Source organism: Myotis daubentonii, chromosome X, assembly GCF_963259705.1.
Source record: "Myotis daubentonii chromosome X, mMyoDau2.1, whole genome shotgun sequence".
Taxonomy (NCBI): Eukaryota; Metazoa; Chordata; class Mammalia; order Chiroptera; family Vespertilionidae; genus Myotis; species Myotis daubentonii.
In genome coordinates, this window is record NC_081861.1 from 127,214,241 (window position 1) to 127,237,630 (window position 23,390).

Consider the following 23,390-nt stretch of genomic DNA (forward strand, 5'->3'; position numbering starts at 1 on the left):
TACTAAATCTTGAGTACCAATCTACAGACTTCACCTTCACCTAAATTATTTTCCTCCCACAAAATATGAATGAGAAAGTCTTATATTACCCTATAGTTTATTTTGAGATCTCCTAATTTTACTATTCCACGATCTTTCACTTACTGAAAAGAAATAGAGAATTACCCATGGTTCAAATATAAAGGAAAATAAGTTGAAAAGTATGTATTTACTTAAGTAAATATATGCAAAAATTGATTTAAATTTCAGCAAAATAATTTAAATAGGTAATTCAGAGTATTCAGAGTTGTGCCAAGGTGTCTCTATTTTAAATAAAACCTCAGTATCGATATTTTTACAAATATGACTAGAAGAGATTACCTTGGGAAATAATAAAAGCAATATGCATTTGACAAGAAGAAATATGGAAATTAAGTTTTATTTTCATCAAGAAAAAATTCCATAATTTTACATCTTTATTCATCGAGGCACTATTATTAGTAGTTCATCTCACATCCTCCTTCTTAACTTTAAAAGTCACTTACCCAGTGAAATAAGACTACATCAAGGCATTTTTAAGGCATTTTTAATGTGGTTTAATTTTACAGTTCAACCTGGATCAGGTTGAGCTACTCACAATTTTAATTTACATGTTTTAATAATTAATACTTCTATGTGAATTTCACATAGTCATGTATATAATATACATGTGTGTATTTTATTTAAAGAGAAAGCACAGAGAACATAATTTCTCACTGGTAAAAATGGATAGAGAGCCCAAGAGAGAAAGGAAAGTTGAGCACTACAAGAAGCTAGTAATTTTATTTTTTCACCTACTGCATACCATCTTCTTGGAGTCCTTTTCTGCATAACCAAGAAGTTATGAAGGTTAAATCAGAATTTTGTATGGACTTATGAGAAAGCTCAAGGAAGGAAAGAATCATAATTATATTTTTTCTTTATGTTTTATGAATCACCCACATCCTTGTTGCCAAAGGTGATACATTTCCATATCCTTTTACTCTCATTATCTCCTCTTACCTATAACTTACAGTAATTGCAGCCTTTGTATCACTGATGTTTATGCATCTGTATCAAACTGATAAAAAATATGTGGGTATAGTTTAGCATCTCCAACACAAACTTTCTTCCCCTCCTTCCATTTCAGTAAGACATGGGTAATGTTGCAATCTCTGAAGACTAACGGTTTATTTCAGGGCTTCACAGTTCACATTCATATATGCTATAGAAAACTAAATAGAAGCCAATTTTATTTTTCTATCATTATCATTCATGTGTCCTTTAACTTTTCCAAAACATAAAACTGAGTGAATCTGACAGCCTCTGCTAGTAGGAAGATAATCATATCAGAGTGAAAGACTGCAGGAGCAAATCTTTGATTATACTACAGAACCTCATTCCCACACCAAAGAAAACCAATGATATATTTTGAAAGAACCATAAGAACACAGTTTTTTTTTCACTAAAAATTTTGTGAAGATATTTACATTGGTTAAATTTTAAGACAATTTTGGGTTTGCATATATTTGAAAATCATTACATTTCAGCCATTCCTTCCTATATGTCATTTCTGTTCTTCTTGCAAAGATATTGGAAATGTGTGTATTTTCAAATAAAAAGTAGAGTCCTAGTCACCAAAGCTAAGAGATAAAAGAAAGCATTGTTATATAAAAATCTACAGTTTCTATTAATAAGAATTATGAGAAAAATAAAGAAAACATTTATACTTCTAAAAAAAATCATGCTTAAATTGAATTTAGAAATCCAAATGAGAATGGAACCAAAACCCTAGTATTCATAAAGGAATATGTTTAAAAATTTATAACTTTGCTATGAATAATCTTTATAATGTCACTTAGTGGTAGACATTTAACAAAGAAATGTTTATTTGAAAATACTCATAAATATTGCAATAGAAGCCTGTATTTATCAAAACCAAAGCAAAGCATGTGTATATATGCATATATATAGCTAAATAAGCAACATTCTAAATCTTCTAAAATGAAAAAATTTAGTTTATGAACTTCCATCATGCTGATCAGAATGTTAATTTAGTGGATGAGGCATATATTTGAATCTGATGGCTAAATAACATAAAATGAATTTTAGATGAAGGATTTAAGATTTTGCTTGAATTTCCTATATTATGGTGTTCTAAGGTGTTTACCTATCATGTAATAATGTTTTATTTTCATCAGGCAGTTAAATGTTATCTATTAATTAACACTCTTCCCCCCAGACTGAAATTGGATTAGGCAATTATGACTGGTCAATATTTGCCTTTTTGATAGGGGTAGGAAAAGGACTGCAGTATTAATACTGACTTGCAAGTGAGTTGCACACTTTATAAGTAGGTAAGAATATCAGCCAATAGATACATTTTAAACATATGCAATAATCATTTATAAGGAAATCTTTTTAAAAATTCCATGTAAAATAACTAGATCATATTAAATATATTCTACACTGAAAGATGTAGTCTAATAATAAAAATAAATTGGAGTAACCATTTTTAAAAGCAATTACTCTATTCCTGGGGAAGCTAGTAAGAATTCAATAAATAAGAAAGAAACAAATCAGGATGCAGAGATCTGCAGAGAAAATAAATCAGTTAATAGCAAGTTACTATTATTAAGACATCATACAACTTAGTCTCCTTTATATGAAAACTTAAGATAAAAAATTTTAGTTTGATAACAGAAAAATCATAGAATATTATATTAGATAATTAATTAATTGATCCCTCTAGGGAAAATAAATCTATAGTCATATCAGTATGTGGTACTTAAAGCCAATTTCCACACATTCTCATCAAATCTACAATGTTCAAGTAAAATAAAAGGAAGAAATATGATCATATAAACTATACACTATAAAAGGTAGAATCTGAAATAAAACATTACTATGAGTAACTGAAATCTATGATGCATTGTTTCCTTTAATATTCGGTAAATGTCCCTTCTTAAAGAGAACAATTCACTTGCTGCTTTAGAATACCAATTTCTTAGAATCCTAACACAGTATTTTAGTGTATTATCATAACTACTTATTAAGCAATATGTTAAACACCATGCTAATATAGTTAATCTCTGCACTCCAGCAGCATCTTGTGTTTACCAGAATAAGATGTGAGGTGCATCAGAAATACTGCTGTTTGAGGTCTCAGTTTTCAATATTTTCAGTATAAAGAATTATAACAAAAATACTTTCTCCTTTGACAAAGGAGAACAGAAGAAAATAGGCAAGAATAAAAACATTTAAGATAAATAGTTAAGTGAGAAGAGATGGAGATGGTAAAGGAAAAAGGAAGAAAATGAAATTAGAAGAAAAGTCTAAAAAATAAAGACAACAGTTTAGTAAATTAAAAATATATAGAGAGAGAAAAGCACATCTGGGGTTAGCCGATACCATGGTATTGATTGCAATAAAAGAGCCACTCCTCCTGCTGAAGTCCAGGAGCAGGGTGGTAGGGTGAGAGGGAAGGTTAAGGAGATCTGGGCTTTAATGGGTCAGCACACTCTCCATCCATTCTATGTTGGCTTTCCCTTTAATCAATACTGTTGTTCTGGGTTCAAGGAAAAGAGGAAGAGAATAGAGAGAAAAATGGAAGACTAGAATGAGAATAAGAGAGTAACGGAGACACCTTTGAGAATTATAAAAATGAAGTCAAAATGAACTTTACAGATGACACGATAGTCCTTTAATTTGTTCCTTCCCATCCCCTCCACCCTCTGCCATTACCAGTTCAAATCTTGCTCAACAATGTTCACCAGTTGGGGGTCGTAAGAACCACTAGCTTCCATCTTCCATCTCTCCCTAGTCAATACCCAACATCCTGACTATTTGCTGCAGTCTATCTTCTTCTTGACTATCCCAAACTGGTTATTTTCCATTCCAGTAGCCTTTATAGCCACATCTATTAAACCATTTCTTGATGGAATGTAGTCACCAGGTTCCAGAAGACCTTTCAAAATAATAGGAATATTTTTTTTAATATTTACACAAAATAAAATGATTTTTTCCCCAAATGTTGGACTCAACCATCACATATCTCACTCTTTTCAATTATATTTCTAAGAAGAAAATATCTGTTTTTAGGATGGATAGAAGCTGTAGAACACTTACACACCAAAAAGAGGATTAACAAGAAATTTAACAAATTCATTAAGGAATATGCCCAAATAGATAACTATAAGTATTAAGTAGTCTCATCAGCTAAAAAACGTGTTAAAAGTGCATCATGAGGGCAGAGTTGCTGATTCAAGCTATGCCGAGGTATCTCCCAGAAAGAGGGATGTAGTGGCAGATGAAGTGGAAAAAATCCAGCAGCCTTTGAGGAGTTGGATCTTCACTGGCGGGGAAGACATGCAATAGGACTCAGTCTGCTTTGCTTGGATGTTCATGATTTTTTTCTTCTTCCTACCTGGCAGCCACAGTTTCTCAGCCACAGAAGTATGTTCATTTGAAAAGCTTAAAAGCCACTTACAATAAAAATATAGCAACATGAAAAAGAACATAAAACTTCCAGTTTCATTTCAAATAAGAAAATATACTTAAAAAAAAGGAACTCTAAACACACATCTAATTGGACATCTTGAAGATATACCATACTAACAATTTTTAAAAAAATAGTATTTGAATGCATCTGTGATTCATTCAACTTTCTCAGAGTCTTAGGGAAAAAATTCAAATTGCTTTTCTATATATTTTAAAATAAGAATATCAGAGTTTATATTGTACATTACTAACTATAGTAGGAAATTTGGAATTACAGGTAAATACCAACTACTAACTGAGCTAATAACATTTAAAATATAAGACTGAACATTATTCTTTGCATTATCGAGTCGAAATTGTTATAAAATCATATTAACAATATCTCACTATTTTGGCCAATTAATTACTGGATTAAAATACTAAATATATATTTCAAATGTATTAAGCAACACTTTAATGTAATTACTATATCATAACCAACCGCTAATGTCCCTGATAGGGATAGAAGGGGTAATTGCAGACTACAAATAATTTATACTTTTTCAACTAATTTGTCTACCTACCAAATTTTTCATAGTAAGAAAATCGAGAAAATTTCCATTTCACCACCTCTGAATATTGTCTAATAAAAAATTCAAAGCACTATATAGACCACAATGCAGGCTACAGGAAGAAAAAGAGGGCAGGGCAGGCTGTATTTTATGAAATGTACCATTATTCCACAAATATGCCTCTCATTTGAACACAAAGATCTGGTAATTGATCACATTATTAAAGAAGACTAGATTAATGGAATGAACATATTTTTCTTGGCAGAGAATGTCTTCATTGTTATCCAAAATCAATTAGTAGGTTCTGCCAAGAAACTGGACTCCGATTGGCCCAACTGTTGTATTAGGTAAAAGGAGGAGAGGGAGGACAAAAGTTAATTTTTATTAAGCCACTAACATGTGCCTGGTGTTGTGATGTTTTACATATCTATCTGCAGGAAAGAAGTGAGAAACTTAAATTTCAACACCATTTCTAATTTCAGTTCAGCTGATTCTACCCCAGTTATGTAAATTTTCACTTACTTTCCTCTTCTTATCCTTGGTCCCACTTAATTGCTCATTGAATACTGAGATTTACTTAGATGATTGTTAGAATTCTTTCCCTTTTGTTTGGTAATTTTATAATTTGAGTTTGGGGAGGGAGTATAATAAAAATAAAATAAGAGCATGGGCCTTAGATTCATAGAGTTTTTAGTTGTGGGTAAGTTAAATAATCATTCTGAGTTTCAATTTTCACATACACCTTCTTTGTAGGATCTGTGTAAAGAATAAATGATAAAATAAGTAAAATACTTAATATTATGCTTGACACACTACAAGAACTCACTAAGTTTTGGCTTTGATTATTATTGTTATAAAAAGGGAAAATGATTCTTAAAACCATAAATCAATTTCAGAGTAAAAACTGGAAGGAAGTTTCCCCAACCCTTATTCTGTGCAGTTTTCAATATTTTATAATATTCCTGTGATGCAAAGATACATTTACATGTTCTCACAGTATTTAAATATCATCAATCCATATAGATTTTATTAGTTTACTTGTAGCACTTAAAGACTTTCATATTCACTTGATAAATATCAGATTCTGTGCTCCACAAACAGTACTCTTTAAACAATTTATTTTTCATTGGAGAATAATTTCTACCCTCTTAGAATAGGCTAACTGGAAATTGGTCCAACTATCCAATGGATGTCATGTCTGTTAAGGTCAGTTTGGAGAAAGAGAGGCAACATGAACCTAGAAGGAGAAGCTGCCTGTCTAATAAAGCAGCTGCTTTATCCCACTACCCAAATCCTCATCCAAGGGGACAAGTAACTTTAGTCAAGACAACCACGTTGTATAGTTTCTAGTAATGAGAATTTTCTCATCATCAAAATTGCCATCGTGTAAAGAGGCTTTTTTAATTACCAACATTCTGCATTATTTCCTATTAATCTCACACCCATGTGTTTAATTTTTAAACTTTCATTAACTTCTATTCCCTTAAATAATGAACTCATTAAATAAACATCATAACTTTAATTATCAGTTTTCAGGGGTCTCTCTAAAATATCACAAACTTTTCAGTTTATTCAAAGACAGAATGAAAATGGCTTCTGCCTTAAGATCAGAATCACTGAGAAAGATCAGATTTGTCACACAAGTCTTCTAATCTCCCCCCAAATAGCCTTTCTTTTTAAAACTTCTCCTATGACTAGAACATGCAAAAGCAAATTTAATTAAAGGTACAACAGGAAATTATTACTCGCTTTGAAGAGTTAGTGACCTATAAGAATATTTACCAGAATAAAACAATTTTTTCTCAAATGATAATTATATTAATAATGAGATTATTTTATCTACATTTTTAGACAAATCATTTTATTTTGGCAGAGATAGGATAACAAAGTGAACCAACCTAGACACAAAATAGTCTAAAATAAAAATCATATAATGTTCATTTTCTAAATCTGAGATTTAAAAAAATAGCCCTTGAAAATCTACCATAGACACAGAATGTCACTGTCATTCTTAGCCTAGAAAAGCATCTGTGAGGTTCATAAAGCAAGAAAATTTTATGAATTTATTTAATTAAGTGCAATAGTCTTAAAACTAACATTGTAGCCCTGCCCGTGTGGCTCATTGGTTGAACCAAGGGCTCACTGGTATGATCAGGGCATATGCCCGAGTTGCGGGCTTGATCACCAGTAGGGGCGTGCAGAGGCAGCTGATAGATGATGTTTCTCTCTCACCAATGTTTCTTTCTCTCTATCCCTCTCCCTAAAATCAATAAAAACATATTTCTTTAAAAATAAAACTAACACTGTAGTTCTCTTTTTGGAATGGAAGAGCTATTTCAGCTATTAATGTTTAAATATTTTTTTAAAAAATTGACATTTAAAATAAATCAATAACCAGGCAATTTAATGAACAAATCAATGCGAAAGTAGATGAAGGAAGGCATGCTATTATAAAACATATCAACTAGGACATTAAATACTTTGTAAAATAAGACTTAAAAATTGTATCAAGAAAAGGATGAATTTGTATGCATTGTGACTTTAATTTCTATTCCAAAATTATTACCCCAGTCCATGGGGTGTATAATGTTATCCTATAGCTGTCTATATAGCAATGTATATCTAACCTCAGCCACCACCCACATTCCTCATGTTCTTTAAAAACTGTGCCTTAACATTTCATCAAATAATTAAGAGGAATAGTCATTCAGTTATTTTTTTAAAAAGTTGTTGAATTATTTTATACACAAACAGGTATTTCATTTCATTGATATTATTTTAAAGCTTTAACAAAACTTTATATTAGTTCCTCCCACTGACTCATAAAGTAATTATACATACCACAGTCTGATGATTAACTTGAATCACTTCATCACCAGCATGGATTTTTTTGCACCGATCTGCAGGTGACTAAATTTAACATAAAAGAAACAATACAGAACATAACTTTTATCAGTCATCTCCTCTCTCTGAAACAGTACAATAAGTTCATCTCTTTATATTAGATCAATAATCTATACTAATAAAAGAGAAAAATGGTAATTGGCGTACAACGATACCCTTTTCATTGGCTAATCAGGGCTATATGCAAATTAACTGCCAACTAAGATTGGCAGTTAACTGCCAACAAGATGGCGGTTAATTTGCATATGTAGGCACAATGCAGGGAGGCGAAAGGGAAAGCAGGAAGAAGCCCCCTGCCACTGACAGTGATCGGAAACCCAGGGGGGAGCTAAGAGCTGGGGGGCAGGCCCTGCCCCCCAGCCATGATTGGAGAATCAGGCGCCTTTGCCGCCCTGGCCAGTGATAGCAGGAAGTAGGGGTGGAGCCAGCGATGGGAGCTGGGCACGGTCGAAGCTGGCAGTCCCAGGAGCTTGGGGCCCCTTGCCTGGGCCTAAAGCGAAGCCCACGATCGCGGGGCCGCTGCCACTGCAGGTCCCCGCTGCCCGGGCCGGACGCCTAGGCCAGAGGCGTCAGGCCTGGGCAAGGGGCCGATCCTGTGATTGGAGGGTGATGGGGGTCAACGCCTGAGGGCTTCCCAGTATGTGAGAGGGGGCAGGCTGGGCTGAGGGACACTCCCCCCTGCCCCCCCCACCCAGTGCACGAATTTCGTGCACCGGGCCCCTAGTTTAATTATAATCTTCAAGGAACTAAGCAAACAAAAGATTACTAATATTTAATATACTATTTGCATTCTATGTATAACTAATGGTAGGAAGTAGAAATGCAAATAAATATATAGATATTTGTTATAAAAGACCAATATGTTTCTGAGAGCATTAAAGGAAAATAATAACTGGTAGTACCCAGTACAAACTTTATAGAGAAATTCTACTAGGCTCTACTGGGCAACTGGTTCAAAAATACAATTCAAAACATTATGTTTTAAAATGTGATCCTTTCTATTTAATACAAATAATTCACATTAACTTTAGCAAATAAGCATTTTCAAGTATATGCTATGATCAGCATCAAAGCTCTGTCAACTGATGATTAGATTACTAATTTATTTCATCATTAATACTATCAATTCCAAATAACTTAGAAAAGCAAATTAATAGATGAACAGCCATTAGTTCAGTTACATTATATAACACTAGAGGCCCAGTGCACAAAAATTTGTGCACTCGGGGGGGTCCCTCAGCCCGGCCTGTGCCCTCCTTCAGTCTGGGACCCCTTGGGGGATGTCCACCTGCTGGCTTAGGCCCGCTCCCCGGGGGATCGGGCCTAAGCTGGGAGACAGACATCCCTCTGGCAGCCAGGGAGCCCTCGGGGGATGTCCACTTGCCAGCGGGGAGCAGGCCCAAACTGCAGTCGGACATCCTTAGTGCTGCTGAGGAGGCGGGAGAGGCTCCCGCCACCACCACTGTACTGGCAGCCGTCAACCTGGCTTGTGACTGAGCAGAGCTCCCCCTGTGGGAGTGCAGTGACCACCAGGGGGCAGCTTCTGCATTGTCTGCCCCCTGGTGGTCAGTGTGAGTCATAGTGACCAGTCATTCCCAGTCGTTCTGCTCTTACGGTCAATTTGCACATCATCCTTTTATTATATAGGATAGAAGCCTGGTGCATGGGTGGGGGCTGGCTGGTTTGCCCTGAAGGGTGTCCCAGATCAGGGTGGAGGTCCTGCTGGGGTGCCTGGCCAGCCTGGGTGAGGGGCTGATGGCTGTTTACAGGCTGGCCACAGCCCCTTCAGGGTGGAAGGGGGTCCCACTGGGGTGCCTGGCCAGCCTGGGTGAGGGGCTGATGGCGGTTTTCAGGCTAGCCATCGCCGCAGGCTGGAAGCAGGTATCTGGGATTTATTTATCTTCTATAATTGAAACTTTGTAGCCTTGAGTGGAGCTCAGGGCTGGCCAGGGCAGGCGGGAAGCTTGGCTTCCTCCATCGCCGGGGCAACCAAGCCTCCTGCTCGCTCCAGCTCCGTGGCCATAGCCATCTTTGTGAGGGACTGACAGAGTGAAGGTGTGATGGTTAATTTGCATATTACTCTTTTATTAGATAGGATCCTCTATCTAAATGTCTAATTATAAGAACACTAGAGGCCCGGTGCACAAAATTTTGTGCACTCGGGGGGGGGGGCCCTCAGCCCGGCCTGTGCCCTCTCACAGTCTGGGACCCCTCAGGGGATGACCACCTGCTGGCTTAGGCCTGCTCCCCAGGGGATTGGGCCTAAGCTGGCAGTCAGACACCCCTCTGGCAGCCTGGGAGCCCTCAGGGGATGTCCACTTGTAAGCAGGGAGCAGGCCTAGCTGCAGTCGGACATCCTTAGCGCTGCTGAGGAGGCAGGAGAGGCTCCCACCACCACCACTGTACTGGCAGCCATCAACCAGGCTTGTGGCTGAGCAGACCTCCCCCTGTGAAAGCACACTGACCACCAAGGGGCAGCTCCTGCATTGAGCGTCTGCCCTCTGGTGGTCAGTGTGTGTCATAGTAACCAGGGATTCCCAGTCACTCTGCTGTTAGGGTCAATTTGCATATTACCCTTTTATTATATAGGATTCCATTTCATATTTTTCATACAGTATAATACATTGGCAAACAAAACCATACTAAATAAACTAAAATGCCTACATTTCCACAAGAGGTAACAATTCCATCATTTGTTAAAAATTCTAATAAAAGATGATAAAAGCAAACAGAAAAGCAAAAAACAACTTTGGTAAACTAATATTGACAAGCTTATGAAATCTTTAGAAAACTAAAATGAGATTTAAGATAGAAATTTTATAATATAGGTATGGGTAATCAATTTAAAATACTATTCTTTATTTTTCTGTGACTACTAATCATTGATTATACATATTGCAATATGTATGAACTTTTGAATATACAGAAAAAGTGTTTTAATGAAAAATATATTTGTGCATGTTTATGTATGTATTAATTTATCAAATACAACTATAGACAATGTAGTATTTATTTATTAGAATCTATTGAAAGCTAATGAAGAATGATATGATGATAGAATTGCAAAGTAAAATGCTACCTTTGAGACCCTGGAAAGGATTTACTTTAAAATTATTTCTAGTTCCTTTTTAAAAATTCATTTCCAATTATTTAAAAAACAAAGAAGTCAAAACAATATTAACCTTAGTTCAACAAATTTTAAAATTCACAAAATTATTTGCCCTAGGCTAGAATTCAAGACAAGGTAAGATCATAGAAAATTCTAGTTTGAACAAAGTAATAACACAAGTCTACTATTAAGAGAGTAGTTCATCTAGGATGTTAACCCAACCCTAAGAATAGTGTCATAAGAAAAATATTGTATTTATTTTACAGTATCTTTAGGAGGTGGGTATATTACCAATTCAGACAAATAGCATGTAATAATTCTGAAAAGTTTGTAAATCATTACTGTAATAGAGCTGTAACTATAGAGTCAGTCCTTGTGCTACCTGGCTAACAATTGATCTTTTTAAAGGACAGTATTAAAGAAAAATATCAAGCTAATGGCTCTAATCATGATATAAGAGAAAATGATAATTGATTGACAAAATTTAAGGAAACGAAAACGACTTTTTGCACAGATAAGTGAAAAAGGGACTAAGTCCTATAAATTATAGACTTCCAGTTTTAAAAGGGATCCTAAAGATCATTTTGTTTAAATCCCTCATTTTCTATATGAGAAAATAAGAAAGTAGGGCACAGCAAAGCAAAATAACTTAGTCACTTTAGTGAGCAGCTAATCATAAATGACCCCTAATCATAAGTGACTAAGGGTACCAAAAACAGTAAAATATTTTAAAGAAAAAAGAATTGTGACGGACTATTAATATTTGGTTCATATCTTAACCACTCACAGAATCCATCTTTCTTTGATAACTTGTCCACTTATCAAATATTTCTAAGTAATTAATATGATCAATGTATAGTACTCAACTTTTATTTTTTAGACAACAGACAACATAGGGATGATGTTCCTACCAATTCTTCAAGATACAGTTCAAAATCTTAAGTTGTGATTCGTTCTCTGATTTCACTTGGCAGTATTTACTATTCTTTCCTTTGTCCATCTATGCAAATTTTATAGCTTGTTCATAGATAACCCCCTACTTGCACTCCTTAACGACAAAGCTAGTTTAATTTTTAAATTCTTTCTATACCTAGGCCAATGCTTGAAACATAACAAAAGTTTGTTAAAACAAACAAATAAATACACAAGTATACGAGAATGATCAATCAATGAAAAGCATATAGTTTACAGCAACTCTCTGCATTAAAACATTTAAATAGTTCACAACATGCATTTAAATTATATTCTTGACCCCATTTAACTCTCATTTAATACTAGAATTGAAGTCAGTACAGCAGTCTAACTCTAACTTATTATTATATATTTCATCATTCACAGAGAAGCGGGGGTGAGGGGATCAGTAAATAAAGTAATAGGAGAATTAGGTGACCATGTTGATTTTTAAAAAGAAAATGCTAGTAAAATGTTGAGATCAATAAAATTGAGATTAACTAATTCCACACCTCGGCCTACTTTGAAGGAACACAGCATAAGGATGCAATTTGTCAGAATTTCTAAAAGGAAACAAATTCAAAGCTTTGCACCTTCTTAAAAGAGTAGGGTGGATATCTGGGAAAATCCAATGCAGGAATAATGATTTATTATGCAATTCAAGTCTATTATACTGATCGTGTTACTGCCCAACATGATGATTTCACATTTCTGTAGCTCTTACAGCATAGTCTTTCATGTTTATTAGCTTATTTGATTTTCAGAACAATTTAGTGAGCTATGTAGTATATATGATATTATTTCCAATTTATAGATTAGGGAAACAATTTAATGAGAGGGTAAGTGATTTGCCAAAAATTACACTGCCATTAAGCTGCAGAACTGCTTGTAGGACCTAGCACTCTGACCCACTGCCAGCAGTTCTTACTGGCTGGGTCTGAGAATTTGCATTTCTAACAAGTTCCCAAGGGAGGCTGATACTGCTTGTCCAGGGAGGTCCTCACTGTGAAAACCACTGAGCTATACCATGCTCCATCCACTAAATTAAGCTGAAATATACACCAAGTATTCAGAAAGCATGACTTATCTAATGTTTCCTTCTTATGTGAGCTAAGTTTCTTAATATAAATAAACTATTTGACAGATGGAAATGGATTCTTTTGGATGTTGCAATAACTTGTCATGAAACAGAAAATACGTATTAACAAGGACAAATCTCTGGCTGCAAACAGAAAACATCTGATTCACTTTAAGTAAATAGCTATTCTAAACTAAATAAACTGACTGAATTTCTCCCAAAGACATTACTAACTCAATGTCTTTTTAGTTTTGTCTCCTAATTAGTTCATGCCCTCAAAAGTCAAATGTAATTATGTAAGACATATAAGTTGTTTAACAATACAAGGAAAAACCAAACCTTTGAAATGTTACAATACTTACATTTTCTGTAGTTCCAGTAATTACATGGAGGCCATCATACGTTGATTTAATATACATACCCTAAGAAAAAAACAGCATCAGAAAAAAAAGTGAAGCAACTGGAATATTTCCAAGTATATCATAACTCATTTACAAAAATTACTCTATCAAATTATTATTTCGTTGAAAATTTTAAAAAAATTATTTTTCAATTACAATTTATATTCAATATTATTTCGTATTAGTTTCAGGTGTACAGCATAGCAGTTAGACAATGATATATCTTATAAAGTGTTCCCCCTGATATTTTCAGTACACACCTGATAGTATACATAGTTATTACAATCCTGTTGACTACCTTATTAAATTAAAATTGCCATATGCCCCAGGAATGAATCCATGATTAAATAATGATGTCTTTAAACTGGTAAGAAACTCCTATATGAATGTGCTGACTTCTAATGTTTGCCCCGCAAAAAGCTATACACAGCTTAATCAAATAACTACTTGGTAAGTGAATTGCCTATGAAATGCAGTATCATAATGCAATACCCTGACGAAAGAACACACCTCACTGCCCCCAAATCTGTATTATATGTTCTGTGGGAAAAGAAAAGTTACAATGAAAAATTCAAACATTGGTATGCTATTAAGCTTATTTTAATTGATACATATTACACAATACAAAGTAGGCTTCTACAGTGCCACTTCAACTACAACTAAAGAGACAGAAGAGTGATAAAATACTGGTAAGATCAACTTTTTTTCTCCTGCTCTTTTGTGGTATCCTGCATTTTCTGCCTTTATTTCTTATTGATGCCATTTTAATAATTACATCCAATCATCTCTATATCAGTAATTAAGAGGTAATGCGTGGCAACCACTTCTCCCAATAAAGAGGATAGGATTCCATTTTCCATTTATAAATAAAGTCATTTTTGAAAAAGTTTCATTAAAATTAAAGAATATTCAGAAATCCTGAAATTGTGTAAACTTTTAGAGCAAACAAAAACTTTAAATTATGGACAGTGATAGGACCTTAAAGGAAAAAATATCACAAGAAAGTATTCATATTTAAAATTTTTAAATATTTTTATTTAAGTAAATCAGAAAAAAATAGATTATTTTTTGTGAATGGCTTTTTTTCCTTTCTAAGGAAGATTCCGTTACTTTAATTTCTCTTTGGGGAAAAATTGCCTAAGCATTACATATAAAAGTGCTTTGCATTTCAAAATACTGATTTTAAAAAAATACCAATTTTAATAAATTTAAAGTCTGAAATATAATGTTAATTTTCCATACCTTTATGTTAGTTATATATCTAAAGACCTAAATATACATGTGTTTTCATTGATAATATGTAAGAAATAAAAAACAACAACAAGAAGCAGTAAAGTTGATGGTATGGAATTATTAAAAAGTCACCATGTAGATTTTATTTCTGAAAAGTCATTTTAATAATCTCATTGTGTTCAAAATGTTAGTAACGTTCCAAAAATGGTTGAGCCTGGCTCACCAATGTGAAACAAAATGAATGTAATTTTAAAAGATGTTTACTTAACTATGAACTCTAGTTTCTTAAGTGAAAGTTCTTCACTATATAAAATAAATTACTAACCTCAACACAAGTACAAATAGAAATTAATTAAGAAATTGGCTAGTAGTCCTTGGCAATGACCATATGGTAATATTCATGCTTACATTGGTAACAAGTGTAAAACATACTTTTGAAGTTATTTATTCCATTATATATTGGAAGGTAAATATAAGGATGCTATTATAGGACTCAGCAGAGGAGAGGACAAGATTTTTACAGTTATTGCCCCTGCCCTGAGGATTAATAAAATTACATATTTAATAAAGGATCTTAAAGCATATTTGTAAGAGCTAAACTGCCGGGAGCCGGTCCATCCTTGCTGTTTCAAGGGACCTGGCATATATGGCATACGGTTCTTAATATGTTTGCTCACCTTCTTGGCGCTGTGTTTTAACTAAGGTCACCCCTCCGAGAAAGGTTGAATCCCCAGGTAGGGATTTTCTCCTGAAGTTAGGGAGGGAATAAAACCCCTCAACTAAGTGCCAGGCGGGTAATTAATCACTTTAACTATGAACAATCATGCTTAAGCTACATAATCTTTACTCCCTGGAATGGAGATAAGAAACGCCCTAACCTTTGGAATAGAGATTGATAGGATTGAATCAACTGGTATAAATACAGATGTAACAAGACAGAAAGAGACAGGACTTAGAACACAGAACTTAGAAGAGAGCCAAGAAGACAGAACCTACACAGAACCTACAGACAGAAGAACTTCGCTGGAGAGAACATGGCAAAAGATCCTGGACTGAACCTGACTACAGAAATTGGTAAGAGAACCTGACTAGAACCTGGACAGAACCTGGCTGAAGAACCTAGCGAGGGAACATGGCTACAGAACCTCGCTGGAGATCCGAAGCAGAACCTCTCTGGAGATCCAGACCAGAACTTGGCTGGAGATCCTGGCTAGGCTGCTGATCAACTGAACACTGTCTCCGTGTCCTTCCTTCTTCGCCGACTCCGTCCACGCCTTTGGGGACCCCTGGACCCGCTGGGGTTGGACCCCGGCACTAAACACTAAATTTGGTTTTAGTTTTTTTAAATAGAGGAAGTGTGAGAAGATAAAGTAGAAAAAGACAGCAAAAACCCCCAATATATATTGTTTGGACATACAAAACAATCATCACTCATTATTTGTTAAATATCTTGTTAAAATGTGCCAGGGACTGTTTTAAGTATTTGATATTCATTTCACAGCAGCCTTTGAGGCTGAGGAACCTGCCCAAGGTGGTGAAGTCAGTTTTTAAGCCAAGGCATTCTGACTCCGTACCATATTTTCAAGACTGGACTCCTGATTTATTGATTAATAGTTAGGGCAGTTGTACTCCTTCACTTTTCTTATCTAACATACTATTTGGCAACTACAGATATTAAAGTGAAACATGAACTGTTCAACATTTACTTTTAAACACTAAGAACCCTTTTTAAACTTTACTTTTATTGTTGACACTGTTACAGATGTACCCATTCCCTCCTATCCCTTTGCCCACCTCCACCCAGCTCCCGCCCCCATTTCCCACTGGCCATCACCTCACTGTTGTCTGTGTCTATGGGTTATGCATATATGATCAGCAAACATGTATTATGTGCAATGCGGTTATAAAGAGTAACTGAATATGATATTTTACAATTTACTTTAATCACCCATCACTTATGACAACTGTAAGCTAAAGTTGAATATATTTCTCTCCACACTTCTTTCAACACTGTGCATTATTGATTATGAATTAGTGTGTTTGACAAGAGCTCTAAATAATCTCATAAATAATTAGATCATAGAGAAAGTCTAGTATCCTATGATAAATGTTTAGAAAAAGTCATTATAGTTATTGGGATAATAAAAACTCATGGAGATAATCTAGTTATGATTCTGGAGATAAAATCTATTTGTAATTATTGTGCATATCAGGAACTTAAAAATGGCAATTGTAAGCTAAAGCAAGTATCTATTAGCTATAGGAAGAGGCTTTCATCGCTATTTATGCATAATTAAGTGTTATATAATTTATACTAAAACTAATTTTTTCAGATGGATAAAAACGTTTAAAAGCTTAAATAAAGATCTAACTATGTATACAGAGTTCAATTCTAGAAACTTCATAGTTATAAGAAATAGAATGGAACTAAAGCACATTTTTAAAATGCTACAAATAATGAAGATATTTGGTTTTATGTAATACTTTCACTTCTAACTTCAATAAACCATTTTTTGTAACTGCTTTTAAAAATTGAAACTAACTTCTTCATCCTTTTGATCTCCCTCTGGGAGTACCAATGAGAAAAAAATGGCCAAAAATGAGGCACCAAAAGAAAGAGAAGAAACAAGTTGCTTGGGTGAACTTTGAACTAATCAACTTCTGAATAATGTAGATTCCAAAACTACTTATGATCACTTGTTCACCTCTGAGAAAAGGAGAAACAGCAAGAAAACATAATTCAAATGGCTCTTTTCTGGAACTGAAACAAATCTGTTTTCATTTAATGAAAAAACTTTCATTCCCTCCCCCCCCAAAAAATAATTAATTCTGGAGCTTACTTGAACAGCTCCCTGTCTCCTGCTCAGCTTGCCAAAGTGACATTTGGTTCACTATATCCCCAAACCCCAAACGTTGGTTAACCAATGGAAGCCAAACAAACCTCACAATCAAGTCAATGAAATAAGAGATATATGGAGAAAGTCCAAGTGCCTAAGTAGCAAAAGAACTCTCTAAGGCCAAGGCTTCCCCAAAAGATGACCCCAGCCCATAACACCCTTTATTTTCTCTTCAATCTAGCTGTTGGCTCTAATCTAGTTTAGATAAGTTTAGGTGCCATTTCCTTCTTTAATTTTCTGCTGATTGTTGTTAAAAGCATTTTAGAAACTAGTTCCATATTTTTAAATCATAAATAAACATGTTTCCCACCATTCCTTATAATGCTCAGGACTCTCAAATCTAAGAAATCCTAGGAGATTTGACTAATTAGGTAGAGAGATGATAAAAGATCTATCCAGTTTATCAGTGAAAGAACAAAGCAGCTACCTTCTGCCTTTGTTTTGAAACTGGCAGAAGACCTTCAGCAGCTGTTTCTAAGCTATTTAAACGTCATTAAAGCTTGGTATTCTCCCACCACTTTCTATTTCTTTCCTTCATTTACCATTTATACACTTCCTATAGCTAAGCACAAGCTAAATGTTACCAAAACCCTCAAATCTATTTCTTCAAATGTGACTGAGTAAACTTAATTAAAAGTTGCTAATTTAAAAAATTAAGTCATGTGAAATATTTAGTCATCCCCCCTTTAACATCAACAATAGGAAATAGTTTTGTAGTTAACGCTTATGAATATTCAACATTTCAGTTTTTTCTTTTTTCCATCTGAAATATCTTCCCAATGAAGTGCTGCTGTCATCCTCCTAAACTCTTCACACCCCCCTTTAGCAATTCTCAGTTTATATATGGGATAATGGAATAAGCTTTATTCAGATGCACTTCATTTAAATTTACTTGGATGGAAACCCTGCCTCTATTGTATATTACCTATATGTGACACAGGGCAAAGTGGAGAATATCTGTGATTCTATTTTCTCATTTGCTAAATGAGAAGATTAATACCTACTGTATAGAGTTGTGAGGAAAATACCTGGTAAATGTTAAACACATTTCTTCGTTTCTATCTTCTAGCTCTTTCCCAGACAATTTTACTGAATCCATTTCTTGGCCTTTTATGTTTATGACTATTCCCAAAAGCAGATCTAGATTTACCTCTCTCAAATCTACACTAATAAAAGAGAAAAATGGTAATTGGCATACGACGCTACCCTTTTCATTGGCTAATCAGGGCTATATGCAAATTAACTGCCAACTAAGATTGGCAGTTAACTGCCAACTAAGATTGGCAGTTAACTGCCAACAAGATGGCGGTTAATTTGCATATGTAGGCACAATGCAGGGAGGCAAAAGGGAAAGCAGGAAGAAGCCCCCTGCCACTGACAGTGACCGGAAACCCAGGGGGGAGCTAAGAGCTGGGGGGCAGGGCAAAGGCGGCCCTGGGGCCGCCTTTGCCCTGCCCCCCAGCCATGATCGGAGAATCAGGTGCCTTTTCTGCCCTGGCCAGTGATAGCAGGAAGAAGGGGTGGAGCCAGCGATGGGAGCTGGGCACGGTCGAAGCTGGCAGTCCCGGGAGCTAGGGGTCCCTTGCCTGGGCCTAAAGCGGAGCCCGCGATCACGGGGCTGCTGCAGCTGCGGGTCCCCGCTGCCCGGGCCGGACGAGGTGATCTGCAGGGGCAGGGGCGGAGCCCGCGCGATCGCGGCGTCCCCCGCTGCCACTGCAGGTCCCCGCTGCCCGGGCCAGATGCCTAGGCCAGAGGCGTTAGGCCTGGGCAGGGGCGGAGCCTGCAACCGCGGGGAGCTGGGGGTCCCCTGCCCAGGCCTGACACCTCTGCCGGAGGCCTCAGGCCTGGTCAAGGGGCCGACCCGGTGATTGGTGATCGGAGGGTGATGAGGGTCAACTCCTCTGGCCGAGGCATCAGGCCTGGGTGGGGGGCGGAGCCAGGGATTGGGGGGATATGATGGTCCCCTTGCCCAGGCCTGAAGCCTGGGTCAGAGGTGTCAGGCTTCGGCGGGGGGTGGAGCAAGCGATCAGAGGGAGATGGGGGTCCCCTGCCCAGGCATGATTCCTGGGCCAGAGGCCTCAGACCTGGGCTGGGGGTAGAACCAGTGATGGAGGGAAATGAAGGTCCCCTGCCCAGGCCTGACGCCTCTGTCAGAGGCGTCAGGCCTGGGCAAGGGGCAGATCCTGCAATTGGAGGGTGATGGGGGTCAACGCCTGAGGGCTCCCAGTATGTGAGAGGGGGCAGGCTGGGCTGAGGGACACTCTCCCCCCCACACCCAGTGCACGACTTTCGTGCACTGGGCCCCTAGTTTAAAAAATAAAAAGCCTGTCCAGAGCTATAACTTCATTTTAAAATGTCAAGATTTCCTAAAGTCCATTAATTAGCATCCTGTTGACTCACTTCACGTACCTATTCTCCCCCATTCCCCATGATTTCAGTAGAAATTAGAGGGAAATAATCAGGCTCTGTTCTCAGAACAATACCATACTTAGAACTGCAGGCTCATAGAACGAGAGAGAGCTTTAAAGATGATCTAGTTTACCCTTCCTGCTCCCAAAATTCTATAGATGAATAGATCAAGGCCAAGGAAGTTAAATCTACTCCTCCACATCTTCCAAATCACACTCCCAGAAATATTTATTGAAGTGATTTGTATTCATGCCTCCTGATTCCCAGTCTAACATAATAATCTCTCTACATAAAACCCTAATATGCAAATAGAACAAACGGCAGAACAACCAAACAACCGAGCGCTATGATGTGTGCTGACCACCAGTGGGCACGTGGAACATGGCAGGCGTCGGCAGCAGGTGGCAGAGCGTGGAACATAGTGGGCATCTACTGTAGCAGGATGGTGGAGGAGGTGAGTAGGGGTGCCAGATCAAAGCAAGGTGCTCATTGCTGTCATCGGGGTGAGCCTCTGCTGGTTACTGAAAATTCTTTGCTCCTGCATGCCATGGTACCACCGGGTGCTCACACCTGCTGCTGGTGCCAGAGCTGCTGCTCGCACCCACTGCTGGCAATGCCTGGTGCTGGTCCTGATCATTTGATGCCGTCAGTGGGTGCGAGTGGCTGCTGGCCCTGATCGCACCTGCGGGCTTCTCCACCTCCCCCTGCTCCTGAGGGGTGATCAGGGCAGAAGCTGCCACTTGCACCTGCTACTGGTGCTGGCGCCATGCAGTCAGCAGCTGTGAGCAGGCAGGTACCGTCAGTGAATGGGAGCGGTGGCAGAGGGAACGGGGCTGCGGGCAGATAGGGAACCAGGGGCTGTGGTGGGAGGGGCCGAGCAGGGGTGCAGAGGATGGGCTGAAACCTGCCCCTGTGCCTACCACCGCCTCTTTACCCACAGTTGTTTTCAAAGTGCACGAATTCATGCACTGTGCCCCTAGTTCAGTGGTCAGCAAACTCATTAGTCACCAGAGCCAAATATCAACAGTACAATGATTGAAATTTCTTTTGAGAGCCAAATTTTTAAAACTTAAACTATATAGGTAGGTACATTGTTATTAACTTAATTAGGGTACTCCTAAGGCTTAGGAAGAGCCACACTCAAGGGGCCAAAGAGCTGCATGTGACTCGCGAGCCGCAGTTTGCCGACCACGGCCCTAGTTAGTTCATAATTTCCCACTCTACAAATCATGTTTAGACAGGTTCTCTTCCTTCATAACAACTGAAAAGGGAGTTGTAGAAAGGAAAATTTTTATACTATAGGTTGAAAGATGCTTTAAATAAAACTGGACTAAAAGGAATAGTAAAAATTTAAAATCATAAGTATTACTTCAAATATGTGTATACATGTTCCAAATAAGCTCTTAAAATTAATTGAAGTTAGATATAACACTTATAGGTTACAATGATGACATGATTGCTGGCTATATTTGATATGCTGCTTTCCGTCATCCCAGGAAAATATCAATAAAAGCCACAGAAGCCTGAGGAACTATGGTTATCCAAAAGTAAATTTCCAAATATCAGAAGAAAAGTCACTCTATAGAAGAGAAGGCTTCAAACTGGAAAATCACTGGTGGCCAATGAAGGGTTTGCCCTCTGAAAGAGTTATATATATATTTAATTAAAGAAGAAACACCACATAAAAATTAAAGCTGCTTAAAGATCTTTAATAATATATATTCTGAATTAAATTATTAATGCTAATTTCCAAGATATCTATTTTCTAAAATATCATTAATTGAATGTACTCTTGGAAAATTTATCTATAGGTAAGATGTTCTCCAGCCAGCTTCTTGTTTTTTTTGTTTTGTTTTTTTCTGTCTTGTAACTGGAAGCAGACCTTTTGTAGGTGTCCATTTTCTCTGTCCCCTTAATATTAATTGTATATGTTTTCTTTCTGAAGATTTAACGAAGAGCTCTCCCTTGGGTTACATTTAGAAACAATACACTTTTTAATCAGGTGAACAGAATATAGAAGATGACTACCTTTATCTATAATAATAAAAGTGTAATATGCTAATTAGACTGGATGTCCTTCCGGACAAAGCAGGGGCTGTGAGGGAAGCCTGGTTCTGGGTGCCAGGGGGAAGCCCAGGTCCCAGCTTCCAGAGGTAGGAAGGCCTACTCTTGCATGAATTTTGTGCATCAGGCTTCTAGTTATTATATAATAAAAAAAAATCCATCTCATGGATGTTAGCCTAGTTTTGGCAAGATCCACCTTCTTACTCATCCTTATAGGAAAGAATGGATGTGAGTTATAAAGAATATCACATTTGTTCAGTTTACCCACCCTAAGGGAAGAGAGACCTATTAAAAGCAAAACAAACCAAAGCAGAACAAACAAAACACCCACTTGCATGGGTGTGACAGTATGGTTTTTATAAAACTCTTAATTTAAACTTCCTTTAAACCAACGGAACTTTGGTAGGAGGTGAAAGAATGCAATAAAAGCTAACTTATTACCAAAGTAAACAGGGTAATTCAGAAATCACCATGCTTACTTTTCTTTCATTTTCATTTATCTTTATAAAATTTCTTATGACAAACTCCAACTACCTAGCTCCTTCACAAAAAATTACCAAAATGTTCAAAATTTGTTAAAATTCATGTATTCCCATATTCAGAAGCTGCTTTGCCCACATCTTTAGCTGTCCACCGATGAATGGTGGCTTTGAAAAATATGGTATCTCTTACCAGCCCTTCACTTGGTTTGATGTTTGCCAGCTGAATCACTTCCAGGTGGGCTGACTGTGAAACCAGAGGATCTGAAGACAGGGATATGATGTGGTCACAGACTCCAGAAAGAGTTTTACACTGAAAGCAAAAAAAAATATATATGATAAACAAATGTTGTAACACATTAATAACTTTATGTTATACCTTTTTTACAAGAAAAAATAAAAGAAACAGTAACAGTACTTGGCATTTTATTCCATTAAATCTATATAAAAAGATATTCAGGCGAAAAAATACATGCACACAACACACTTATATTCTAAATTATGGATACAAGAACTATACATAAAAATATGCAACAGAGGTATTATTATATTTTAGTTCCATTATTTGATTCATCAGATCTAACATAAAATGATTGTTTCTAAACAATCCAAGAACTTTATAACAACCATCGGACTGAACTGAATTAAATAATTTTTAAAAATTTATGTCTTTTATATTATGATCAGAATAGTTAAAAAAAATTCAGCCAAGGCACAAGGAAAATGAGTCTTGCAAATCCACTTGATGAACTCCTCCTACTTATTCATCTAGACTTTCCTGTTCAAGGTTACCTCTGTATAAAGTTTCCCACCACCT

At 36.6% G+C, this 23,390-nt stretch overlaps 1 protein-coding gene across 5 annotated transcripts in view; it reads right to left on the bottom strand.

Annotated features, from left to right (window-relative positions):
* Positions 1–23,390, bottom strand: part of CNKSR2 (connector enhancer of kinase suppressor of Ras 2) — a 253,732-nt gene that overhangs the window by 125,737 nt on the left and 104,605 nt on the right. For all 5 annotated transcript variants that reach the window (XM_059680455.1, XM_059680457.1, XM_059680456.1 and 2 more), the window contains exons 6-8: positions 22,767–22,886; positions 13,453–13,512; positions 7,890–7,958 (exon numbers count right to left, since the gene is read on the bottom strand). In XM_059680455.1, coding sequence (XP_059536438.1) covers positions 7,890–7,958; positions 13,453–13,512; positions 22,767–22,886 — 249 coding nt within the window. The remainder of the gene's footprint in view (positions 1–7,889; positions 7,959–13,452; positions 13,513–22,766; positions 22,887–23,390) is intronic.